Source organism: Paroedura picta, chromosome 3 (assembly GCF_049243985.1).
Source record: "Paroedura picta isolate Pp20150507F chromosome 3, Ppicta_v3.0, whole genome shotgun sequence".
NCBI classification, from domain to species: Eukaryota; Metazoa; Chordata; class Lepidosauria; order Squamata; family Gekkonidae; genus Paroedura; species Paroedura picta.
This window is the reverse complement of record NC_135371.1, coordinates 135,774,000-135,800,915: the sequence shown is the minus strand read 5'-3', so window position 1 is coordinate 135,800,915 and position 26,916 is coordinate 135,774,000. Positions and strand designations below refer to the sequence as shown.

Genomic DNA, 26,916 nt, shown 5'->3' with positions numbered 1-26,916 from the left:
AATAAAACCTCCATAAAAACAGAAAACCACAGAAAACCAGTTAGAGCAGCTCGGATGTAAACACCAGCACTAAGAAGCATCATATTTTGGTCCCCCCTGCAGCCAGGCAACAGAATCTGCAGCTGCTAGAGGCCAAAGGATGCAATCTCACCTGCGATGCCTATCCCCACTTGAATGGACTCCTAGCAGACTTCTCAGAACGTGCGCAGTCATAAGCAGCACCTATCTGTGTGGCCCCATCCCTGGCTGCTTCTCATGGATGTGGTTCAGCACCAGCACATAAAGACATGAATGTTCCCTTAAGATAAAAGGCTCTGCCAGCAGCTCTCCTCATACCCCACCCCTTCAAGCCACTTCCCAGCAGCTCTGCAGAAAGGAGGCAGTGAAGACAGCAGCATTCCCATAATCATTAATGGCCAGCAGGCCCAGACAAACAAAAGCACAGATCCCAGGAGGAGCGCAGCCTATTAGGATGTGACCTTTGGGACATGCTCAAGGGAACAGCAGCCTGCTCAGTTAGTTCTAATCAATTTTTACTGCTCACAACAGCAAGCTAACTATGGGACCTAATGTGTACTCCAGGGAAGAATTTGTTTACTGTTGCCCTGCAAGTTCCAGCCACGGATAGAGATCGATCATGCTACCTTGCAAGGCTTCACTTTCTGCATAAAAAGTGACAACCACAGAGGGCTGAGAGGCAGGCACAGCAGCAGCACATAGGGCAGAGACACCAACTATTCCAGTCTTATGGCATCTGTGTCTCAGTGGTCACTCATAACAGCAAAGTAGAAATTTGGGTCAATTTCAGTCTACACCAGGAGGATCACTACTTGAGTGAGTTCACATTAGATCGAAGAAGGACTGGGGGAAAAGCTGCTGTCACCTTAGTTGCCAGGGAATCTAGAAATCTGATATTGAGGACTCCAGATTTCAAGGATGTGTAAGGGCTACCAAAACCTGCCACAGTGAATACTTAACCAACTATCTACACAGAGATCCCACAATTTATACATCAATCGAGGTAATGCCAGATGCTTATGACTCCTCTCCAAACTCACCCATGTCCTCAACATCCATACACCTAAGAAATGTCTCCTCCTACCCCTCATTAAAAGAAGGAAGGGAATAGATTGAAATAGTCGATGAAGATATGGTCACATAAAGAGAGTGGAATATGGTCTCAGGATCTCCCCATTCCCCATACCAAGACACGGCTTTAAATTGTGCTCAGCTCTCCATCTTTACATCCAACCAGCTTCAGAAAAGGTAAGAAAGGGGTTGGCAACAAGAATGCAGGCAGGCATGATATTCCAGTTGCCTACAGCTACCCTCCCATAAATGAAGGCAAGGTGGAAAATGCCTAGTAGAAAATGCCACAAGAAATGAAAATGGCCTCCGACCAAAGGGCAAAGCCCACAACATGCCTACATCTCATTGACCACTGCCTCTGTGACAGCATCCCCTATTCACAAGCAAATCAACCCGGGTGAAAGGATGCTGTTTCCTTGGCATGAAAGTTTAGAGTTCCCATAAATAAACCAACCAACCAGATCTTTAGATTCTGCCTCCTCAGTTGTCAAGCTACCTAAGGTTCTTTGGATAACCTGTTTGCATTCTGTCCTTTGCCCTGACAACATCTCACCTTTTGCATGGAATGTCCACCCACTCCTGGAGTATTCCTGCAGTCGAATTCTCTCTTGCTGACCCAGACAGCACACTTCACTGAAGAACTGTCGTTCAATGTGAACATAAGCTGCAGGAATGGCACCCGCCACCCCCTTTGCTCCAAAGAACCCATTCACCTCAGGTGAGGCTAGGAGAATCTCGTATTTTGCCCTTGTGCCTAGAATGAGGTCCATATAGGCTTGTGTAAGGTTGAAGTAGCCTGTGGTGAGATATACATTTGCTCCTCTTTCTGCTTCCATCAGGAGGGTTTCTGTGACAATCTCATCTATCTGAATCCCAAAAGGTTTCATCTGTATTAGAGGATAAATCCACGTGTCTGGTTCAGGCCACCTGTCGCCAACTGAATCTTTGGACAGCACGACTTCTTCTGTCTGGTTGCAGTGGAAAGTCTGAGTGTGAAGCAACTCTTGTCGTGTCCTTGCAGAATTGATCACTTCCATCACTCTTTTATTTGCTGCTTCGCAATAGGCCGTCTTGTCTCCTGAAGGCATAAATGAAGCACATCATTATTATCTTTATATAACTGCAGGGAAACTATCAAGGGATCAAAGGAAGGAATACCCGTGTAACTCCCATAAGCCAGGAGTTCTCCGCTGATTTAGTTTTCACAATAAGGGGGAGGAAAATGTGCATCCCAACTGAAGTCTGTACCAAGAACTACTGGTGGTTCTGAACAACGTCCACCATTTCGTTCAAACATAATGGTAACTCACAGAAAGGACTAGGTAAAAAACAGCTGTTTTTTTTTTTTCAAAACTGGATTCCCCCCCCCCAAAGTCCTAATGGCAATAAGTATCTTATATTTTTTTAAAACTCTGACTTAAACATAAAGCATATTAAAGCCACACCTCTCAAAATGAATCACTACCTATCAAATGTTACCGAAGGGTCACATCAGACTCCAGAAGTTAAACATCATAAATGACAAAATTATATATTTTATTTATTATGGATTTCCTCTTGAACTTAAGGGACTATCAATTAACTATCAGAGTTGCCAAGCCCTTCACAAATCGCGATCAGCATTCAAACTGCCTGTTTATCAAGTGAACCTGCCTTTGAGCTACCTGTGCAGTGACAGAATTCAGCATGACAGATAGATAACTGCTGATCACACATGCATCATCGCTATGCCCCCAATTTATCATGGGATGTCTTTTAAAAGCATCTCAGTTTAGCTGTACATGCTGCATTCCCTCCTGTGCTGTTGACAGTGGTATACCTAACCTATTTGGCACCTGGAGCAGATCATTTCTTTAATTCCCCCACTCAATTATTTTGTTTCCAAAACAGAAGGGACAAAATCCAACCTTAAGAAGCAAACTTTGGGTACCCAAGCACATAGGGTTTTCATGGCAAGAAATATGCAGAAGTGATTTGCCATTGCCTGCCTCCATACTGGCCCTGCTTAACTTCTGAGATCTGGGACTACCCAGATGGTCTCCTATGTAACAAAAATATTTTCATTAATAAACATGAAATAACATAAATAATAATAATGGCCAGAAAACAGATTCAGGAGGGTAGCCATGTTGGTCTGAATGGTGGCATTGAACCCAAACATTGGATTCATTGATCAGAAAAGGAACACAATGAAAAATTTCTTGTATTTAATACATATAATCATGCCAGTTAAAATCAAATCCCAAGACAGTATTCCACACGAGATCCAGTGTGGTGTACTACCTAAAGTGCTGGACTAGGATCTGGGAAATCTAGTTTTAAATCTCCACTCATGTCATGAAAGCTAGCTGACCTTGGGCCCGTCACATTACACCTAGACCTGACCTCGATAATCCCAAGATAGTCTGATCTCGCACAGCTGACATGGAGGCAGACAACAGCAACTCACCAACAAACATCTCTTGCCTTGAGATTCATTCATTCATTCATTCATTCATTCATTCATTCATTCATTCATTCATTCATTCATTCCCTTTACTGGCATTCTGTAGCATTACAAAATATAAGTGGGGAAAAGTCAAGCAATTGAAGATATATATACAAACAACAGAATAATTGCAATAAAATACGCTAAAACAGCTTAGTTCTAACTCTAAACATTTTCTTACCATGGATGCAATTTCAGGTGAATAATTGCATACTAAGTATCAAAATGCACTTTTCCTGTTTACAAATCCCTTAGACCAGGGGTAGTCAACCTGTGGTCCTCCAGATTTGCTGGTAGGGGCTCATGGGAATTGTAGTCCATGAACATCTGGAGGACCACAGGTTGACTACCCCTGCCCTAGACTGCAATAAAGGGAGAAGAAGTTCTTCACGAGGAACCTCATGAAACTGGCAATATAGAATGATGTATTGGGTTGGTTTGCTGAGCATAAACATAACCTTTATTCCATAGGAACCTGGAACGTCAGATCCATGAATCAAGGCAAGCTGGACGTGGTTAAACAAGAAATGAGAAGACTGAACATCGACATTTTAGGAATCAGTGAACTAAAATGGAATGGGTGAATTTAATTCAGATGACCATCAGGTATACTACTGTGGACAAGAATCTCGCAGAAGAAATGGAGTAGCCTTCATAATCAATAAGAGAGTAGGAAAAGCAGTCTTGGGATACAATCCCCAAAATGACAGAATGATCTCAGTTCGAATCCAAGGCAAACCATTCAACATCACAGTGATCCAGGTCTATGCCCCAACCACTGCTGCTGAAGAGGATGAAGTTGATCAGTTCTATGAAGCCCTACAACACCTTATAGAAGCAACGCCAAAAAATGATGTGCTTATCATCATGGGGGATTGGAATGCTAAAGTAGGAAGCCAAAAGATAACTGGGATAACAGGCAAGTTTGGCCTTGGAGTACAAAATGAAGCAGGGCACAGGCTGGTAGAATTTTGTCAAGAGAATACAATGGTCATAGCAAACACTCTTTTCCAACAACCCAAGAGACGACTCTACACATGGACATCACCAGACGGTCAACACAGAAATCAGATTGACTATGTACTCTGCAGCCAAAGATGGAAAAGTTCTATACAGGCAATAAAAACAAGACCAGGAGCTGATTGTGGTTCAGATCATGAGCTTCTTGTTGCAAAATTTAGGCTTAAATTGAAGAAAGTAGGGAAAAGCACTAGGCCACTCAGGTACGAACTAAATCATATCCCCGACGAATATACAGTAGAGGTGACAAATAGATTTAAGGAATTAGATCTGATAGACAGAGTGCCTGAAGAACTATGGACGGAGGTTCGCGACATTGTACAAGAGGTAGCAACTAAAACCATCCCAAAGAAAAAGAAATGCAAGAAATCAAAATGGCTGTCTGAGGAAGCTTTACAAATAGCTAAGGAGAGAAGGGAAGTGAAAGGCAAGGGAGAAAGAGAAAGATACACCCAATTGAATGCAGAATTCCAGAGAAAAGCTAGAAGAGATAAGAATGCCTTCTTAAATGAACAGTGCAAACAAATAGAAGAAAACAATAGAATGGGGAGGACCAGAGATCTTTTCAAGAAAATTGGAGATATGAAGAGAACGTTTCATGCAAAGATGGGTATGATAAGGGACCAAAATGGTAGGGACCTCACAGAAGCAGAAGAGATTAAGCAAAGGTGGCAAAATTATACAGAAGAACTATACAAGAGCGAGCTTAACATCCCTGATGACCACAGTGGGGTAGTTACTGACCTGGAGCCAGACATCCTGGAATGTGAAGTCAAATGGGCCTTAGGAAGTCTGAGCAACAATAAAGCTAGTGGTGGTGACAGCATTCCAGTTGAACTATTCAAAATCTTAAAGGACGATGCAGTAAAAGTGCTACACTCAATATGCCAGCAAATTTGGAAAACTCAGCAATGGCCACAGGATTGGAAAAGGTCAGTTTACATTCCAATCCCAAAGAAGGGCAATGCCAAAGAATGTTCAAACTACCGCACCATTGCACTCATTTCTCATGCTAGCAAAGTTATGCTCAAAATCCTACAAGCTAGGCTCCAGCAATATGTGGACCGAGAACTTCCAGAAGTACAGGCAGGATTTCGAAGAGGTAGAGGAACTAGAGATCAAATTGCCAACATACGCTGGATCATGGAAAAAGCTAGGGAGTTCCAGAAGAACATCTACTTCTGCTTCATTGACTATGCTAAAGCCTTTGATTGTGTGGAGCACAACAAATTGTGGCAAGTTCTTAAAGAGATGGGAATACCAGAGCATCTTATTTGTCTCTTGAGAAATTTATATGCAGGTCAAGAAGCAACAGTGAGAACTGAACATGGAATCACGGATTGGTTCAAAATTGAGAAAGGAGTTCGGCAAGGCTGTATACTGTCGCCTTGCCTATTTAACTTGTATGCGGAGCACATCATGAGAAAGGCGGGATTAGAGGAGTCACAAATTGGGATCAAGATTGCAGGGAGAAATATCAACAACCTCAGATATGCAGATGATACCACTCTAATGGCAGAAAGTGAAGAGGAACTAAAGAGCCTGTTGATGCGGGTGAAGGAGGAGAGTGCAAAAGTTGGCTTGAAACTCAACATCAAGAAAACAAAGATCATGGCAGCCGGCCCTCTCAATTCCTGGCAAATAGATGGGGAAGAAATGGAGATAGTGACAGATTTTATTTTCCTCGGCTCCAAGATCACTGCAGATGGGGACTGCAGCAAAGAAATTAAAAGACGCTTGCTCCTAGGGAGGAAAGCTATGGCAAATCTAGACAGCATCCTAAAAAGCAGAGACATCACCCTACTAACAAAAGTGCGTTTAGTCAAGGCTATGGTATTCCCAGTTGCAATGTATGGCTGCGAAAGTTGGACCATAAGGAAGGCCGAGCGTCAAAGAATTGAGGCTTTTGAACTCTGGTGCTGGAGAAGACTCTTGCGAGTCCCTTGGACTGCAAGGCGAACAAACCGGTCAGTCCTAGAGGAGATCAGCCCTGACTGCTCTTTAGAAGGCCAGATCCTGAAGATGAAACTCAAATACTTTGGCCACCTCATGAGAAGGAAGGACTCCCTGGAGAAGAGCCTAATGCTGGGAGTGATCGAGGGCAAAAGAAGAAGGGGACGACAGAGAATGAGGTGGATGGATGGAGTCACTGAAGCAGTAGGTGCAAACTTAAAAGGACTCCAGGGAATGGTAGAGGACAGGAAGGCCTGGAGGATCATTGTCCATGGGGTCGCGATGGGTCGGACACGACTTCGCACATAACAACAACAACAAAACATAACCTCTCCTAAAATGGAATCTTCTGATATCTCCTGGTTAGAATGTTAGGGGGGACAATATGCATCCTGGCCATCATGAAAGCTCTTTGCAGGCAAGGGTTGTCAAGACTATAGAAATAGTGGGCCATCTTTCCATGAGGAATTTGTAAATCAAATTTGATAGAACATATATAAGGTTAAACAAGAAAAAAATTGAATATTCAAGATCTAATAATCTGTGTTTTAAAGCACAAAATATGGCTGCTTCATTTGAGAGTAGAAAAAAAGTTGACTGAAAATTCAATTTGGGTGAATTTTGACTCAATAACAGAGAATCAGTTGGCACAATAAGAGTCATTTTTTAGATGAGAAATTTGACAGCTCGGCCCAGTTCTAAAATATATTTAAAGCCATAATTCAGATGTGACTCAAAGGGAGGGATTCCATCGAACCACTAATATTCTGTGCAGACACTTGGGAGGGCTTCTTAGTCCTAGAAATGGCCAGTCCAAAGATCTACAAGAGAGTCTTGAGAGCTAGGAGTCTGCCTTTCAATGAATTTTTACCAACTAAGACTAGCCAAAGCATCACAAAAGAGTGACTGGATGTTAAGAAACACACTATCCCCACCCCCACAAAGAAGGTGCTCCCATCCTTCATTGCTTCCAAAGGACTAAAATCAAACAAGATCATCGCTGCAGTAGAAACTTTAGTGAAGGGGGCATTTTTGCACTCCAGCATAATATTACAAAGGTTTAGTACTATACTATACTACTCTTAAATATATTCTTCTCACCAAGCAGAATAGGGATGAGGTCTTGAGACCAAGAAGTGAAAATAAAACAGGGACACAGAAAAATTAGGTGAAGGGAAACAGAAAGAAATAAGAAATGTGTGGGGGGAAAGGGAGAGAAATTAAGAGAGGAAACGGTTGTTTTATCTTGCTGTAACACCCTAACTACTGCTTTGCAAGATCTGACTAAGCTGGGTGCAAGGAAAGGGGGAGAAAAGGTCCAGACTAGCCCTTTCAATCTTTTGACTGTAGAGGAGCCCCTGAAATATTTTTTTTTGACTTTGAGGAGCCCTGGAAATGATATCAGCTGGTCACACCCTCTGCCACACCCCTGGAAGTGACATCACTACCCATATCTTTGGTCCTCTTTTGCTACCTCCCCATACTCTGTCTCAGCTCACAGGAGCTGAGAAAACAGCCTGGACCCACCCATACCATGCCATTTCAGAGCTCCCACGGACCCCTTTCATAGATCCTGCAGACCCCCATGGGTTCTCACTGCTGGAGTGGTTGCTCCTATTGGGAGTTTACTAAAAGTGAGGATCAATAGGGAAAGCTATGAGTCATTGGACACAATTTCATGATTACTATGATTAGCATGAGATTAGCTTTATTCACATTCTAACAGAGGGAGAACATTCCCATGGCTAATGTGCTATATACAACATATACCAACATGATCACAATCATCATATACGCATCAATGCACAAACTCTTCAGCAAATACTGAATAAACACTGAGATTTTAGATTGCTTGCAATGGCCTTTTGACTATTCGCAATAAATTTGCCTGGCTGACTAACTGAGATTTTATTGAGTTCTGCTATGGACAATCAAGTCAATCAATTTTTAAGGCCACCTTGAGAATGCCAAAACTTACAGACTAAATAAAGGTATATTTCACCTGGAGGAAAAACAATGTGAGAAATGTCCCTAGGTAATACTACCATAACTTAGCGTATATTGACTCTTTACATAGTGAACCAATATTGTCACTGTAAGGGCTGTGTTCTTCCTTCATTCTCATCCTTTCAAGAGACTGGCGTATTCACTCTGACGAGACATTCTATCAACTACTTTTTAAATATTTTCCATAGTTCTTTCCTCATGCAATAAACAGTTTCACCTGACCACACCAGCATGCTTGGAGGACCAAACTTGCATGCTTGGAGGACCATCAGGAAGCAGCCATAGTTCATTAGTAATTCACATGGTTTACAGAGGTCAATCCATTGCACCTCCAGCTGAAAATGATTTTGATATTCAATACTCTGGCTGGCACACCTCTTCATATCTCAAATAAATCTTCCACATACAAAGCACATACCTTTACCCAGCTCCAGAACATCTCTACATTTCTCTACCCTTTGGAAATGCCTGAGGAGTTTGTTTGTGCCTTGTAACAGTTGAAGTGATAAAAGTGCACAAATGGCATGCTTGCCTCAGCTGGAGAACATCAGAGTTTGCTGGAGTGTTGAAGGGATATGCAACACCAATCAAATATTGTTAGACTGGTGCTCCTCCTACCTTGATAAGGATGGACCATCCCGTCCATAACCTTGACTGTATTATCTTGTTGTAATTGCAGGGAAACATCTCCGACAGCATCTACTAGCTCAGTGAAGAAGTCTGCTATCTCAGGTGAATCTCGTAGGAACACATAGCGGTCCTGACGATTGGTGAAGTAGGAATCACTCAAGTTGGCCCTAAAGGAAAAAAGGGGAAAGAATGACAATGGACAAAGCATGCATAAATCACACAAGGAATGCACACACACAAAAGAGATATCCATAACCATATGTAGCTAAAGGCTGCCCCTTTCCCACACTAACCTTCCTCAGCACCCCAAAGCTGTAACAGTGGCAATGTTGCAGCTTAATGTGACAAAACAACACTACATCAGCAAAATTTGTAATATGCTCCATCTTCCATGCTTTCCGTCCATACTTTACTGAAGATCACAAAATTTCTCGAGGCTCTAATGAGCAATTGTTTCCTTACAATTGGGACTCACCCACTCAAGATCACATTATCATCAAAGAGGTAAACCTTGATGTGCTGAAGCCCAATGGTCTCATTGAATCGCTCAGGGATTAAGAGTCGAAGAAGACCACGCAGGTTAGGAGTGTGGAAAAGAGAGACACGGACCTGCTCTGAAAACTTCCTCAGGAGGGGAAGGAGCATGGTCCGAGAGTTCTTTCTTCCTGAAAGAGAAAATGAAATTGACTCACAGGAATTCCAACAGTATATTGCCTTTCTTTCAGTTTAATAAGGGGTTGCTTAGTTAAACCGTGTTTTATAATCTTTAATTTTTCATGGGCCAAATTCAACATTGGATGGCTATTACCCATAATGACTGAAATGCACATGTCCTCTGATAGCTGCAGTAACACCGGTTCACAGCAGCAAGAGGAATTCCACTTTCAGTTCTGCCATCTACCATGACAAAGGGAAACACCGAGGAGGGAAGACAAACTGAACCCTGAAATGTATCCTAGGCTATCATTTCCTGCAGGTACAAAAGGGATATTTTTCTTGAACATAAACACTAAAATAATCTGGCTCTACACACACACACACACTTAATTTGAACTGGAATGGTTCTTTTGAGCAGAGATATACTATTTGCTCAACTGGCCCAGTACAACAAAATAAGCAGAAATTATGACCAAACATACATACTTACCCCGGGATCCCCTTGTGAAGTCTAACAGAATTGACACTCTAAGGCTAGAAGAATCACATGTCTGTGATGATCTTTCCAAAGCGGTTTCAATGCAATCCACCTGAAGGAATAAGGACAGACATGAAAGCACAAGACTACCCAGGGTGTGTCACATTTTTTAGATAAGAGGTATAGAAGCAAAACATTGAATTTACAAAAAACACATTTCCTAACCACTCCTCTTAAACTTCCATGTGCCATTAATACAGTGCTTATTCTCAAACATCTCCTTGCAGTCCACAAATGGTTCCCATCTGTTTTTTTTTACTGTTCTGTTACACATATTTTTAACGCTAGACAAACAAAAGCTAACTAGCTAGAAAGAAAACAGCTTGGGGATTCTAGTCCACCTCCCTGCTCAGTGTTGGATCAGTCTCAACCCTGGGGTCCCGACCCCATTTGGGGTCGTCTGGCCCCTTCCAGCAGGGTCGCCATGTTCGTTACTGCCGTGGCAGCCTACAGCGGCGGCCCACACTGGTAGCAGGTAGCCAGCAGTGGTGAGCGGAGGCGACGGAGCCATGGCCGCCTTCAGATTGTTGTGCGCCTGCACACGCCGTCACAGTTGGGGTCGCAGCGTGATGGCAGTTGAGAACCGCTGGCCTAAAGCATCCAGGATGAGCATCTGTGCAGCTGCTTCTTGAAGACTGTCAGTGAGGGAGAGCTCACTGTGAGGGAGTCAATGCAACTGCTTAACTACTCTGACTGTGAAAGTTTTTTCCCTGATATGTAGGCGATATCGTTCTACACATAGTTTAAACCCATTACCGGGGGGGGGGGGTCCTCTTCTGCCAACAAGAACCGTTACTTACCCTCCTGTAAGAGACAAGATTTCAAATCACGTACCCTTTCAACCTCCTATTCTTCAGGCTGAACATTCCCTGTTCCTTAGCCTTTCCTCATAGAGTTTGGTCCCCAGGGCCCGGATAATTTTCGTTGTTCTCCTCTGAACTCTCTCTATTTTGTCCATGTCCTTTCTGAAGTGAGGCCTCTAGAACTGCACACAGTACTCCAGGTGGGGTCTGACCAATGTAATATATAGTGGTACTATGGCATCTTGTAATTTTGAAGTGATGCCTCGGTTGATATAGCCCAAGACTGCATTTGCCTTCTTTACCGCCACATCACACTGTCTGCTCATATTTAGCTTACAGTGCACAAGTACCCAAAGATCACTTTTTCACAAACTACAGGATCCAGTACCAAGCCCTGTTTGATAAAATACCACTGACAGGCACTGTTTGGCTGCTATTTTCTAGCCAGTTCCCTATCCTCTTAACCATCCAGAAATCCAGCCTACAATCCCTCCAGTTTACCCACCAGAATATCATGGGGAACCTTGTCAAGAACCTTATTGAAATCTAGGTAAACAACATCCACTAAGTTTCCACAATCTAATAAGCCCGTCACTCAGTCAAAGAAGGAAACCAAGTTGATCCAGCAGAACCAATTGAAGACAAATCCATGCTTACATTCCTGGATCAACAAATTGTCCTTCAGATTATTGCAGATCGCCCCTGTTAAAATCTGCTCCATTACCTTCCCTGCAGTTGAGGTCAAACTCAATGGCCTGTCATTTCTTGCATCATCTCTCCTCCCTTTTTTGAAGATTGGGAGAACATTTCTTCTCTTCCAGTCTTCTGGCACTTCCCCAACCCTCCAAGAAGTACTAAAGATGATGGACAAAGATTCTGCAAGTTCTCCAGAAAGTTCTTTGAGCTCTCTTGGGTGCACCCCATCCGGCCTAGGGGAACTGAACTCATCCAATACAGCCAGGTGCCTCTTGACAACCTATCTGTCCATGACAACCTGCCACCCGGATACTATACCTTGCCTACTACCATCTCTACTACCATTGCCTTCTACCATCCATATTCTTCTGGGAAAATACAGAGACAAAACAGGTACTGAGCCTTTCTGCTTTCTATCTGTCCTCTGTCAGAGTTTCTCCATCTTCACCCAACAGCGGGCCTATTGCCTCGTTTACCTGACATTTGGTCCTCACATAGCTGAAAAAGTTTTTCTTGTAATAGTGGTCTTCACTGGCCAGTCTCAGCTCACTCCCAGCTTTGGCCTCTCTGATGGCTGACCTACAGTGCCTTGTAACCCAGTGGTCCCCAACCTTTATTAGGCTGGGGACCGGCAGGGCATCGGGCCACGCCCACGCTTCGGGCCGCGCCCGCGGATCGGGCCGCGCAGCCCGGCCCTGATTCCCTCTCCCCGCCCTCCCGCAGTAAGAAGCTTCCCGGGCTGCAAGATTGCGGCCTGGGAAGTTTTTTACTGCGGGGGGGGGGCGGGGAGAGGGCGCCGCGGCCCGGCGCCATGGCCTTTGCGGCCCGGCGCCGGGCCGCGGCCCGCAGGTTGGGGACCACTGTTGTAACCTACAGATACTCCTCTTTAGGGCTCTGACCTTCCCTTCATTTCTTGAACATTTCCTTTTTCTTCCTTAGTTTCTCCTGAAGTTCTCTGTTCATCCAAATAGTCTTCTTGAATCCCTTACCATGTTTCCATCTTCCTGGAACAGTCATGGCTTGAGCATGCAATAGCTCTTGTTTAAAGAAAGACCACCTGTCACTTGCTCCTTTCACTTCCAGCATTCTCATTAGGATTTTGTTCAATCTTCAAATAAGGGGTTCAATCCAATGTTGGTACAACAAATCTCATAGAACATCAAGAAGCAGAACCCATGGATGAAAGGAAGAACACTCTTTGCCATTTCCCCAGTGTCCCTGTTTTCTGTGCTACAGAAGAATAAAACTGTACGCTTCTGCATCTCAAACAAAAACAGACATTCCATCAAAACTAGCCATTTGTGTACCAAAATCTTTTTAAAGGCTTTTTTTCCAGCACAAAGGAGCTATTTTTGAAGAGGTTTCCATAATAGTACAATGACAGACTTCAAAACTTGGCTGCATAAATTTTAAGAGACTAAAACATGTTCTTCAGCAAACAAAGAGGTAGTTAGAAGTGGTTTCTATTGTCCCTTTTGTTTATTTTTGTTTTTGTTTCTATTTTGTAACACAGTGATATATGTTTCCAGGACTTTTGAATCTGGGAACCACAGAAATACTCACCATAAAGGGGGAGGGGGAATCCTCAGTGTTACCAGTCTAAACTGACACCAATTAAAATAAAAATGACACCAAATACCAACCACTCTACAACTGCTCACTGGACCTCTCAAAATTGGTTTAGAACCAAAGAGCATCCAATAAGAAAGAAGCAAATTTCACCTGCAAAATCTGCCTTAAGAGGGTTTTGGGAAAATATCTAGTCACATTTTTCCTTTTTATTATTATTTTTTTTGTATTAACACAATTTTAGCCCTGCCTTTCTGCCCCCATAGGGCTATCAAGGTTCTAACAAATTAAATTAAAATAAAATTCATTTAAACTAACACACAGCCACATCACTAAAACATATTAAAACTAAAGCTTAAAATAAGTACAAAAGTAAAAAACAACAGTTAAATGTATTGCGATAGAAAGAGCAATTGCTGAGGGAATGCCAACAGAAACAAAAAAGTCTTCACCCATTAGAAGAATACGGAAACAGCAAATTTCCCTAGGAAAAAGAGTTCCAAAGACCTTACTGAGAGGGCTCTACCCTGAGTTGTCGGCCGACTAATCTTAGAAGGCAAAGGCACCCAAGGTAGCCCTCTGAAGATTATGCAGCAGTTATGCAGGGTCATAAAGTAGTTCAGGAATTTTGGTCTAAACCATATAGGCTATTAAACGTCCACACCAGCACCTTGAATTGGACCCAGAAACAAACTGAATGCTAGTGCAGATGGAACAGGACGATAGTGACATGGTCCCTAAGAGTCACTCCAGTCAACATCTGCATCAAATGAAACTTCCAAATACTTTTCAATTGCATCTCTATGTAGAGCACATTGCTGTAATCTAATCTGCACGTAAGCAGGATATGTATCATAGTAGTCAGATCATTTCTGCCTAGGAAAGACCACAGAGCTGGCTAACCATAAAAGGGCACTCCTGGCCACTCCTACTCAGCAGTAGGACCAGATCCAAGAGGACCCCCAGACTACAGTCCTGTTCCTTCAGAAGGAGTGCAACCCCATCCAGAACAAGTGGCACCTTAAATCCCAGGTCAGACCTTTCACCCACCATCAGCATTTCTGTCTTGTCAGGATTGTTAGTTTATTAGCCGACATCTACTCTAAAGCTGCCTCCAGACAGCAGTTCAGGGTTTCTACAGCCTCTCTTAGATCAGCTGGAAGTATAAGACAGAGCTGAGTGTCCCATCCCAAATCTCCAGATCACCTTACAAGTGGCTTAATGTACCACGGTACCAAAGAAGGCAAGTGGCTGAGCAGCAGTTCCCAGCACCACCTTCTCACCACTTTTGAGAACATTCCCTTCAAGGTGGGACCAGAAGCACAACAGAATGGCACCTACCGCTCCCAGCACAGAAAGGCAGCTATCAAAAGGCTGTGAGAGGTCAAGGGGAATCAACAGAGTCAGATTCTCTCTGTTCATCTCCCAGTATAGGTCATCCACCATGGCAACCAAGACTGTCTCAGTCATTTAACCAGGCTTATAGACAGACTCCCCCTTCAAGGATCGCTGCCTTGTTGTGGCAAGGGGGCTTGCGTAGTTCAGTGAAGCTATGAGCTATACCATGCAGGGCCACCCAAGATGGACAGGTCATAGCTGAGAGCTCTGACAAAAGGTGATCCACTGGAGAAGGAAACGGCAAACCACTCCAGTATCTTTGCCATGAAAACTCTATGGACAGTTCCAATAGGCATAACGATATGACGCTGGAAGATGAGCCCCTCAGGTCAGAAGGTGTCCAATATGCTACTGGGGATGAGCAGACGGCTAGTACGAGTAGCGCCAGAATGAATGAAGCGACTGGGCCAAAGCCGAAAGAACGCTCAGTTGTGGAAGTAACTGGTGGTGAAAAGACAGTCCAATGCTGTAAAGATTTTTTATTCCATAGGAACCTGGAACGTCAGATCCATGAATCAAGGTAAGCTGGACGTGGTTAAACAAGAAATGACAAGACTGAACATCGACATTTTAGGAATCACTGAACTAAAATGGACAGGAATGGGTGAATTTAATTCAGATGACCATCAGGTATACTACTGTGGACAAGAATCTCGCAGAAGAAATGGAGTAGCCTTCATAATCAATAAGAGAGTAGGAAAAGCAGTCTTGGGATACAATCCCCAAAATGACAGAATGATCTCAGTTCGAATCCAAGGCAAACCATTCAACATCACAGTGATCCAGGTCTATGCCCCAACCACTACTGCTGAAGAGGATGAAGTTGATCAGTTCTATGAAGCCCTACAACACCTTCTAGAAGCAACGCCAAAAAATGATGTGCTTATCATCATGGGGGATTGGAATGCTAAAGTAGGAAGCCAAAAGATAACCGGGATAACAGGCAAGTTTGGCCTTGGAGTACAAAATGAAGCAGGGCACAGTCTGGTAGAATTTTGTCAAGAGAATACAATGGTCATAGCAAACACTCTTTTCCAACAACCCAAGAGACGACTCTACACATGGACATCACCAGACGGTCAACACAGAAATCAGATTGACTATGTGCTCTGCAGCCAAAGATGGAAAAGTTCTATCCAGTCAATAAAAACAAGACCAGGAACTGATTGTGGTTCAGATCATGAGCTTCTTGTTGCAAAATTTAGGCTTAAATTGAAGAAAGTAGAGAAAAGCACTGGGCCACTCAGGTATGAACTAAATCATATCCCCAACGAATACTCAGTAGAGGTGACAAATAGATTTAAGGAATTAGATCTGATAGACAGAGTGCCTGAAGAACTATGGACGGAGGTTCGCAACATTGTACAAGAGGTAGCAACTAAAACCATCCCAAAGAAAAAGAAATGCAAGAAATCAAAATGGCTGTCTGAGGAAGCTTTACAAATAGCTAAGTAGAGAAGGGAAATGAAAGGCAAGGGAGAAAGAGAAAGATACACCCAATTGAATGCAGAATTCCAGAGAAAAGCTAGAAGAGAAAAGAATGCCTTCTTAAATGAACAGTGCAAACAAATAGAAGAAAACAATAGAATGGGGAGGACCAGAGATCTTTTCAAGAAAATTGGAGATATGAAGAGAATGTTTCATGCAAAGTTGGGTATGATAAGGGACCAAAATGGTAGGGACCTCACAGAAGCAGAAGAGATTAAACAAAGGTGGCAAAATTATACAGAAGAACTATACAAGAGCGAGCTTAACATCCCTGATGACCACATTGGGGTAGTTACTGACCTGGAGCCAGACATCCTGGAATGTGAAGTCAAATGGGCCTTAGGAAGTCTGAGCAACAATAAAGCTAGTGGTGGTGACAGCATTCCAGTTGAACTATTCAAGATCTTAAAGGACGATGCAGTAAAAGTGCTACACTCAATATGCCAGCAAATTTGGAAAACTCAACAATGGCCACAGGATTGGAAAAGGTCAGTTTACATTCCAATCCCAAAGAAGGACAATGCCAAAGAATATTCAAACTACCGCACCATTGCACTCATTTCTCATGCTAGCAAAGTTATGCTCAAAATCCTACAAGCTAGGATCCAGCAATATGTGGACCGAGAACTTCCAGAAGTACAGGCAGGATTTTGAAGAGGAGAGGAACTAGAGATCAAATTGCCAACGTACACTGGATCATGGAGAAAGCTAGGGAGTACCAGAAGAACGTCTACTTCTGCTTCATTGACTATGCTAAAGCCTTTGATTGTGTGGAGCACAACAAATTGTGGCAAGTTCTTAAAGAGATGGGAATACCAGAACATCTTATTTGTCTCTTGAGAAATTTATATGCAGGTCAAGAAGCAACAGTGAGAACTGAACATGGAATCACTGACTGGTTCAAAATTGAGAAAGGAGTTCGGCAAGGCTGTATACTGTCGCCTTGCCTATTTAACTTGTATGCAGAGCACATCATGAGAAAGGCGGGATTAGAGGAGTCACAAATTGGGATCAAGATTACAGGGAGAAATATAAACAACCTCAGATATGCAGATGATACCACTCTAATGGCAGAAAGTGAAGAGGAACTAAAGAGCCTGTTGATGCGGGTGAAGGAGGAGAGCGCAGAAGTTGGCTTGAAACTCAACATCAAGAAAACAAAGATCATGGCATCCGGCCCTCTCAATTCCTGGCAAATAGATGGGGAAGAAATGGAGATAGTGACAGATTTTATTTTCCTGGGCTCCAATATCACTGCAGATGGGGACTGCAGCAAAGAAATTAAAAGACGCTTGCTCCTGGGGAGGAAAGCTATGGCAAATCTAGACAGCATCCTAAAAAGCAGAGACATCACCCTGCCAACAAAAGTGCGTTTAGTCAAGGCTATGGTATTCCCAGTTGCAATGTATGGCTGCGAGAGTTGGACCATAAGGAAGGCCGAGCGTCAAAGAATTGAGGCTTTTGAACTCTGGTGCTGGAGAAGACTCTTGCGAGTCCCTTGGACTGCAAGGCGAACAAACCGGTCAGTCCTAGAGGAGATCAGCCCTGACTGCTCCTTAGAAGGCCAGATCCTGAAGATGAAACTCAAATACTTTGGCCACCTCATGAGAAGGAAGGACTCCCTGGAGAAGAGCCTAATGCTGGGAGCGATCGAGGGCAAAAGAAGAAGGGGACGACAGAGAATGAGGTGGCTGGATGGAGGCACTGAAGCAGTAGGTGCAAACTTAAAAGGACTCCGGGGAATGGTAGAGGACAGGAAGGCCTGGAGGATCATTGTCCATGGGGTCGCGATGGGTCGGACACGACTTCGCACATAACAACAACAATAGACAGACTGGAAAAGATCCAAACAATTTGCCTCAGCCAGGAAAGCTTGGAGCTGTCCTTAATCACCTTGCTCAAGAATGAAACGTTTGAGAGTGATTGATAGCTATTGAGAACTCATGGAGCAATTACTGGGTTTTTATGTCTGATGTAATCCGCCTTGAGTCATTTGAAAGAGGTGGGCTAAAAATCAAATGAATGAATGAATGAATGATTTTATTCATAAAGTGCTCAGAAAAACAATCACGCTAAGCATTCCACCTGCTCCAGTACGCCAAATCCAAATAGTGGGAGGAGGAGGAGGAGGAGGAGGAGTTGGTTCTTATATGCCGCTTTTCTCTACTCAAAGGAGGCCCAAAGCGGCTTACAGTCGCCTTCCCTTTCCTCTCCCCACAAGAGACACAAAACAAGCTAGCTTCCCCACTAGGTATGCTTGCTATTTTTCAAGGCAATGCTGGAAGCTGCACTCAGCCTTCATGAACAAACCTGGCTGACTGTGTTGCTGCATCCACAAAAGCCAGGATTAAACCATGATTTAGCAACTTGCTTTGTGTGAAATAAAACTCCATATTGTCCAGACACCCACATCCAGATGTCACAGTAATTTAGGTATTGAAATCACTATGCTTTTAACTGGGATGAGCGAGGAAGATGGGAGGGCACAAGCACAATAAACCAGGTTTGTGCCCAGCTTTATTTGCAAAAGTATGAGCAGAGCCAGAATGTGGCAAACAGTTCCATGAGAAACCTATATAATTCCTAGCTGCACTTTAACTCCTAGCAGCAATTTAACATTGCAATTCTGCATGTCTTGCCTTCATTATTCTAGAGATGTTGTGAATTAAGATGGTAAAATAAAAATCCAACATCTTCAGGAGAAAATATTGCCTATGACACCTCTGAAAAGCTTCTTGCAAACTTATGCAGGTACCAACACTTACTAGTTCTTGTTCCAGAGATCCTGTTCCAAGGTAGAGTGAAGCTAGAACCACTCGCTTCTTGGCCACCTTTATCTGTCCCTGAGTAAAAGAAAGAAATTGTTAGGTTCACTGGTTTTTCACCCAAGGACCTTCCAATTGGGCACACAACGCAATCAAACTATCTGGAATCAAGCCTACAAGAAAGAGAAGGAAATCTACCCACAACTGAATGGAATATGGAGATGGTATCTGAGTTGTGAGGGACCACTTTTTCTGTGCATGTTCAGAAACCAGTGCCTTGAACCCCACTAGCAGGCAATAATCTTCCACTAGAAAAATCAGGCATGCTTCCCTGATCAAAGACTCTTGCAGAAAACAAAAGTTAAGTACATTTAGGAGGAGCAGTGCAAGTCAAAGCTGCTTGCCAGGAAGCCACAGCCCAAAGCTTGCATGACATTAAGGAACTGAACTGCCCAGATCCAAGCAGGAAATTAAAGGAAGGTTTAGTTACTGTATGCCAACACCCAGGCAGATATGCTCGGTGCCAACTTAACTTCATGGAGCAAAGTACTGGGATTCCCCTCTACAAGCATATTTTCTTCAATTAGATACTGCCAACAAACTTGATTTTGAAATTAGCTGAGAGAACAATTCTTACTCCACCTATAATGTAGTGAGGCATGTTACTTTTCTAGATGCAAGTGGACAAAGCAGCATTCTCACCTGCTTTGTTTGAAGGGCCTAACTTTTAATATATGAAGCCATTTTAAACTAAGTCCTCCTAACCTGTACCATCCATTATGACAGGCAGATTCTCCCCAGAGTTTCAGGCAAAGATCTTTCCCAGACCTGCTACCACAGATTCAGGGTTGGTTTGTTTGGATTTTTTTTTAAGTGGAGGTACCAGGAATTAAGAAAAAGTGTACATGCAAATCAGTTCAGTATAACTGAACTATGACCTGTTTTACCATAAAGAGAAGGAAAAGACACAACACCTGGAAAAAGGGATTTCCCTACTTACCTTCTGGTTCTGACTTTAGACTCTAGCAATCTCCCTTCAGTAGAGGCAGGATTTACTAGTACATGTATTAAGGAAGGGCAAGACAAGGTTGCTCTGTAAGTTAGTATCGCAATCACTTTGAGAATGCAGTTTTATTTAGAGGGCTGTTTTAGAACTCCTGTGCCCTTTTGAAACAGAAGGCTGCCACTTTAAAATGTAATGAGAAAGAAAGCACCAGACACAAACACAACACTAGACCTCTATACCTTTTTCCCCACCCTCAATCACATACGTTGGAAGTACACCAATCACCTTCATAAGCTCAAAGAATTCAGTTGGGGATGAAAGCACTTTGACACAGGAACTGGCAATCCCAAACTCCGGAACAAAGTTTCTAATCCACTGAAACTTATGGGATCCTTCAGGGCAGAGGCAGCAAGGTGGAGCTGTTAACTGAGGAACAGCAGGAGACAGTAAGGGAGCCAACAACAGCCATGATGACCTAATAGGAGAAAGAAGTGAGTAAAATTTATGTGTTGAAACAGCGTATGAGAAAGAGGGTACAGTTTAAACAATTACATTTAACAAGATTGCATTTCACATCTGCCTTTTACCTACATTATTCACAGCCATTGTCATTTTTGACAGGAAAGGAAATACCATACTGCAAGCAGAAGGCAGAGTGGACCCTTTAGCGCTATGGAGGATAGGCTGTTTGAAAAGCTAGAAAGGTGACCAACATTGTGAAAGAGAAGCAAAAACAAAAACAAAAACCAGCAGGTAGAATAAAAGCAGGTAACTCCCAGCACATGTGGCTAACAGCTACATGGCAAACCACTTCCAAAGCCACAGAAGGCCAATTCTCTACCCAAGAGACTAAAATAAGTTAGTGCAATTCTGTGTGCTTCCAGTGTGACTGGGCAAGCATTGCCCTGATATTCTTTTGGTACACATTGCCTAGCCCTTGGCTTAGAAAGCCTACCAACCCCACCTATAGAAGCACAACTGAAATATCCAAGGGAGCAATGTTTCCTTTCTTGAAAAACTGGGTTTTTAATGGGTGTCTCAACTGTTTCAGTTTACTGCTGCTACACAAATATTGTTTTATTTTGACCATGTGGGACTATTTCCCTTTCCTAACAGCAATACCAAATAGTTGTATTGCATCTATCTATATAATATGTCTTGGTTGAATTAGGCCCATTACTATAAAACTGCCACACATACTACCACTACAGCAAAGCAGGAAAAAACTCTGTTTTCCAGAACCCAATGAACTGAAACCAATGATCCACTCATGCAAAGATCTTCCCCACTGCTTTTTGCCCCAGCTGCTATTTTCCAACCCCAGAAAACTGAGTTCTGAGGATGTGGGGCCCATATGGAATAAGAGTCACGCAGGTTGGTAATCAGCAGTGCGAACAGCACAATTCCTCAATGTAGGTCCTGGAACCCTTGGAATCCATCTCCCATGGTTGAATATGGCTGCCATCAACATCTTCTATCGACAGATTACTACATCCTGCCTAGTTTCTAGGACCTGGTATTTTGGCAACCTTGACCAATGTTACAAAACCAAAAGAGCAATGGGAGAAAGAAGTAACACTAGTCACAACTGGTGGATTGATACAATTTCACTTGAGCAATGCATTTCCCCAAAAACTTCTACACTCACACTAAAAATCTTACAATTCCTAGTCTTGCAGCAAAAAAAAAAAAAAAAAACAGAGAGAGAGAGAGAAAAGAAAAATACCTTGTGGCATATTAAAAACCAACACATTTTAACTTTGTAATAAGTTTTCATGGACTAAAAGAGTTAACATCTTGCTGGTCTTTTAACATCTCGCAAGACACCGTCTCATTTTAGATTGTTCACAAGCACTTTCTACCACACTGTTACATGGTTACTATCTGCTGTGACACACCCCATCATCACCTTACTACAAAACTCTCTCAGGCATGACCTTTACCAGAATTTTATGAGGAACTCTTGGTTATGAGGAACTCTTGGTCCAAAGCTAGAACGACCACAGATTCCAGGAAGATGATTTCACTTCTTTGCTTCGTGATAAATGTTGAATCTTCACAAGGTTTGCATGCATCCTTGCACAAAGAAAACAAGAGTTTGCCACTGCGTTTCCCAGAAAGCCCACCAGTTGGTCACTGTCTATTCATCACAACGGCAATCTGACTCAGAATGTGCAAGAATTCCTAGCAATTTTGTTTTTCAGTGGTTCCAGGGACTGGGCACCACTTTGGCAATACTGAATTACAGTAACTCAAAAGGGAAATTTTCCATTTTCCTTACACGAAAAGGAGAACTTTAAGAAGCATTTATCTGATGTGGTCTTTGAATGATCAACTAAAAAAGCAGTGGCAAGATTCTATTGAGTTTGGATCAATACTGCTCTATCAATCTATAGAGAGAGAATTCTGATACCTTTTAAAAACCTAATTCCTTTACACACTTCTAAGAGATTCCCTACAGAGGAATCCTTAAGTTTTCCTTAGCAAAGAGCAAAGTGACACTTCACAAACCCCTCTTTTAAACTTTCCCAGATTTCAAAAGCCACACATATTGTTTCATGTGAAAGTATTGCTGCTCTTCAGGGAAATCACAGCCCTTACACTCCCTGGGATCATGGTGAATATGTTGTATGCTTTATGTTCAACATTTTCAAAGGAACTGTGACAATTTAAATACAACTACTATGCTGGCAAGAAGTAGCAGATAGCACTTGACTAGGATCTTGGGAAACACAAGCTCAAACCCTCACTTGTACCTCAGGAGCTCACTGGGTGGCTTAAGCCAGTCTCATTCACACAGCCCAGCCTACCTCACAATGTTGTTGTGAAAAGATGGAGAGGAAAGGAACAGTGCTCTAAGTCCCTGTCAGTTCCCACTACAAATCAGAATATAAATGAATATATAAATAAATGCATAAATTAATACAAATGCAACATGCAAATCCCTTTCTAGTTAATGAACTCAGAAATAATCAATAGGACAAAAAGTATTTCTACCAAAATAGATAACTGGAAAAAAGCTACCTAAAAATAACCCACTTAAATATCAACTGTTTACCTGCCAAGGCTGCTATAGCAAACCTGCACTGCATTGAAAACCAGTTAACAGAAACCACAGTACAGAAATAATAGCCTAAGCTAGAAAAGGGCTCTTCAAGCTCACAGAGAAACAACATCACAATTACTTGGAAGGGAAAGCCAACTGAAAAGGGGGTCTTGCTTTTCAGAATTTAATCTATCTGCTATTTATACATCTGGGGTTTGGAAAATTCTATTTTTAATATCCCGACAAAATGAGATCAAACACCACAGTTCTTGTTAAACCTCAGTTACCCTACCAAAACTGCAGGATATATATCATAGCGCTTATCACCCACACAAGCCACAGCACAGCGGTCTCTGCCCATGACTCCTGATTCACTGGAATGCCTGCATCTGTATTACTGTATTTCTGGGTTAAGTGACTGAATCTGGGAAACTAGTTTTATTGCTAACACACTGATGCAACAAACTAACAATAAAGGCTTGAGGGTAACTTCCTTAAACTACTAAGATACTTAAAAGGCTGGGCGTGAACATATGTCCTCCGACTCTGGTTTCCCCTTACTTTAACTGAGTCATGCTTACTGGATGCAACACATAGTCTGAATGTTCACCTTTCTGGTTAGAATCATAGAGTTGGAAAGAGCCTCCAGGGTCATCTAGTCCAAATCCCACCCCAATAGAACGCAAGAAATACAGAACTACCTGGCTACCCACAGTGATCCCAATTCCATGCCCCCCCCCAAAAAAGAATCCCTGGCCAGTCTGGCCTGGAACAAATTTGGATCTGGACCCCAAAGTGGTGATCAGCATTTCCTTGGGCATGCAAGAAAGGGCCACAAGAGCCAAGCACCAACACAATCTCTTCTGCCGAAATTACAATCTGCCTAAATTCACAGAATCAGCATTTCATTATCATTATCCTAAAGGGAAGGTTATCCTAAAAGAATGTAGATCAGATAAAAGAACAAGGTGTTTCTATACCAAAATTAAAAGGCGCTCATGCAAACAAACAAAATTCTAAAAATAAAATGTTAAATTAGAAAAAGCCTAGAGCAGAAGTACAGAACTTTATAGCTAGTCCTGCAAGAATCTTTTCATTCCTGAAGATGCTGAATAATCAAATTCAGCCCTCCTACTCTTGCTTGCACTCGAAAGCTTAATGCCACTTAATGCCAAATAATAAAGTGCATACAGGAAAACCAATTTAACAAGACAGACTAATCTCCCTACCCTTAGGACTATAGTAATGGGACCAAGAAAGCAGAAATTCAAAATTATGCTTGGAATCTATTCAGCAAATCTACATAAATTACTTAATTTGAATACTTTGCCTCCGTTTCAAAATATGGCACCAAGTATGGCATTATAAGAATGGTGGAAAGCAAATCATGTAAAGCATATTTGCCTGCTTGCTAAACTACTGAAAAGCCAGAGGTAAGGAAGCTATGTCTACCAAACAAACCAGTATCATCTTCCTGCCACAACTAAGCAGACAGAACAGTTTAAAAAGAATCACAAAGCCGTTTTTCTTTCTTTCTTTATTCATATTTATATATCGCCCTCCCCGAAGGCTCAGAGCAGTTTACATATAACTGAAACTATACATGAAATCATACATATAATAACATTCATATTATTAATTCATAAACCGGGTGACAGTATAACATAACAGTATAACATAAACAGTGGAAGTCATCAGAAGTTGCATTAGAAAGAGAGCTTCTGTATTTGTGTCGTACAGAATTCTCTGCCTCCTGGGTCTCCTTAATTTTCAGATCACATTTAATCCAACCAACTACTTTCCCAGAAATAGATTCTTTATGGAAACTGGAAACAAAATTATGCCTTGACAACAATCCATAAGTTTGGGAAAAGGGCCAAGGGGAGGATGTTTGTGAACACAGAACTCATTGTTTGCCATCTCTTTATAACACATTTATTAAAAGAAAGATTTGTTTTGAATACAGTAAGTTTTACAGTACACAGATGAGCTGGCATAAAGGGGGGAAAGTCAGAACATCTGCTGAATGCAACATACTTCCTGTAACACCAGTAGTGAATAGTTTTTCCCAGATAATGTAAGACTCACCATCACCAAATACAATTTTAATGTTTTCCTTCTTCAATGGTGCAAAAAGGGAATGTGGCCATTATGTGCATTTTACAGAACACAAAGTGTTTTGCATACATTTTGTTCTTTAAGAAACCCAATTAAGTTGCCATGCCCGTTTTGCAGCGGCAACTGAGAACAAATATTTGCTTTAAAATGTACCCAAATTCCCCTTATTTGAAAACTGTAAAGTCTCCAGGACAACATGCTGACTAGAAAAGTATACCTGAACCATGAATGTCCTTAAGCATTATGCCACTTCAGTAAAATAGAGCTAAAGAAGTCCTGTGGCACCTGATGGCCTCAAGTGGTAGATGTCTTCTGACAATCTACCTCTACAATTAACGGATATTCAAAGACTTTTCTTGATATGTGAACAGGACTTGGTGAAAGCCACCTGTTTTAGGTGAAAAGGTCAGCATTTGCAGAAAATAGTTTCTCCTTTTCTTGACACCCAACCAGCATAACTTTAGGTAGTATGAAGAGATTTGTAGGAGTATTATATCTATATGGATTGCCAGATAATGCTATAGCTCGGAATCAAGAAACTAGATTGGGGAAATTCAAATGTAGGCCCTCAAACGTCTTCACCTGATAGTATCATCTGTATAAACATTTCATTTTTGTTCTGGATGGCTATGTTAGCCATTAACCCTTCCGCTACCTCTATGGTAGCTTCCCATTTTTTTCAGATCTGTAGTGAGCATCTGATTCAATTGGCCACTGTCTTTTGTTCCAGTGCCTCAAAATGAGCTTAGATCTCAAAGCTCAAACACTGTCAGAAGAAACAGCCATTGTGCTGCCGGCCAATGGCAAGGCAAATCTTCATTGCAGCTATGGTCTAGAGCAGGGGTAGTCAAACTGCGGCCCTCCAAATGTCCATGGACTACAATTCCCATGAGCCCCTGCCAGCAAACTGCGGCCCTCCAAATGTCCATGGACTACAATTCCCGTGAGCATTTGCTGGCAGGGGCTCATGGGAATTGTAGTCCACGGACATCTGGAACACTGCAGTTTGACTACCCCTGGTCTAGAGCTTGCTGAATTGTAGAGAAATTTGTGCAAAAGCTGCAAAGAGTAGGACCGGAGAGTGAAACGGATATGCCTTTCCTCTCACCACAGCAAACATTCCTAAGCTGTTTTTAATTGAAGGGGCAACATCCTTGTTTTTCCCCCTATGCCAATAAGATATAAAACTTTGCAAATTTGGTCACTAATAATTTGAAGTGACAGCCACCATGAGAAAATCCAATAGACCCCTGGAGAGACAGGATAAATTAAGTCTTCAAAAAAAATATTTAAACATAGTTTATTCAGTAAGCCACCTGAGCAGGTTCCTTGGAGAAACAACATAGAAACATTCTAAAGAAAGTGGAAAGTCATTTGAGTAAAAACAACAACAACAAAACAGTGCAATAATGGAAGATATAAATATTAAAACTGTTGTTTGTATGCCTATCACAATATAGGTCAGCTGTGAAACTGAATAGTGGATGAAACTGTTCTAACTATAAAGGTTCAGCAGGGCACTGCAGAAATAAAGAGCCTCAAGAGGGATCAAGATATGCTAACAGAAATGAAAGCAAATTATGATTGACCAGAAATGATGTAGCACAAACTTCAATGCAATGAAAACAAATGAATACCCTATCCC

General features: G+C 42.2%; 1 protein-coding gene across 3 annotated transcripts in view; it reads right to left on the bottom strand.

The window, feature by feature from the left end:
- Positions 1-26,916, bottom strand: part of PGS1 (phosphatidylglycerophosphate synthase 1) — a 45,993-nt gene that overhangs the window by 14,958 nt on the left and 4,119 nt on the right. For all 3 annotated transcript variants that reach the window (XR_013229461.1, XR_013229460.1, XM_077328116.1), the window contains exons 2-7: positions 20,393-20,582; positions 19,102-19,179; positions 10,335-10,434; positions 9,663-9,852; positions 9,176-9,354; positions 1,643-2,167 (exon numbers count right to left, since the gene is read on the bottom strand). Coding sequence is in view for 1 of the 3 variants with exons in the window: in XM_077328116.1 (XP_077184231.1) it covers positions 1,643-2,167; positions 9,176-9,354; positions 9,663-9,852; positions 10,335-10,434; positions 19,102-19,179; positions 20,393-20,582 (1,262 nt within the window). In the remaining 2 variants the exon portion in view is untranslated. The remainder of the gene's footprint in view (positions 1-1,642; positions 2,168-9,175; positions 9,355-9,662; positions 9,853-10,334; positions 10,435-19,101; positions 19,180-20,392; positions 20,583-26,916) is intronic.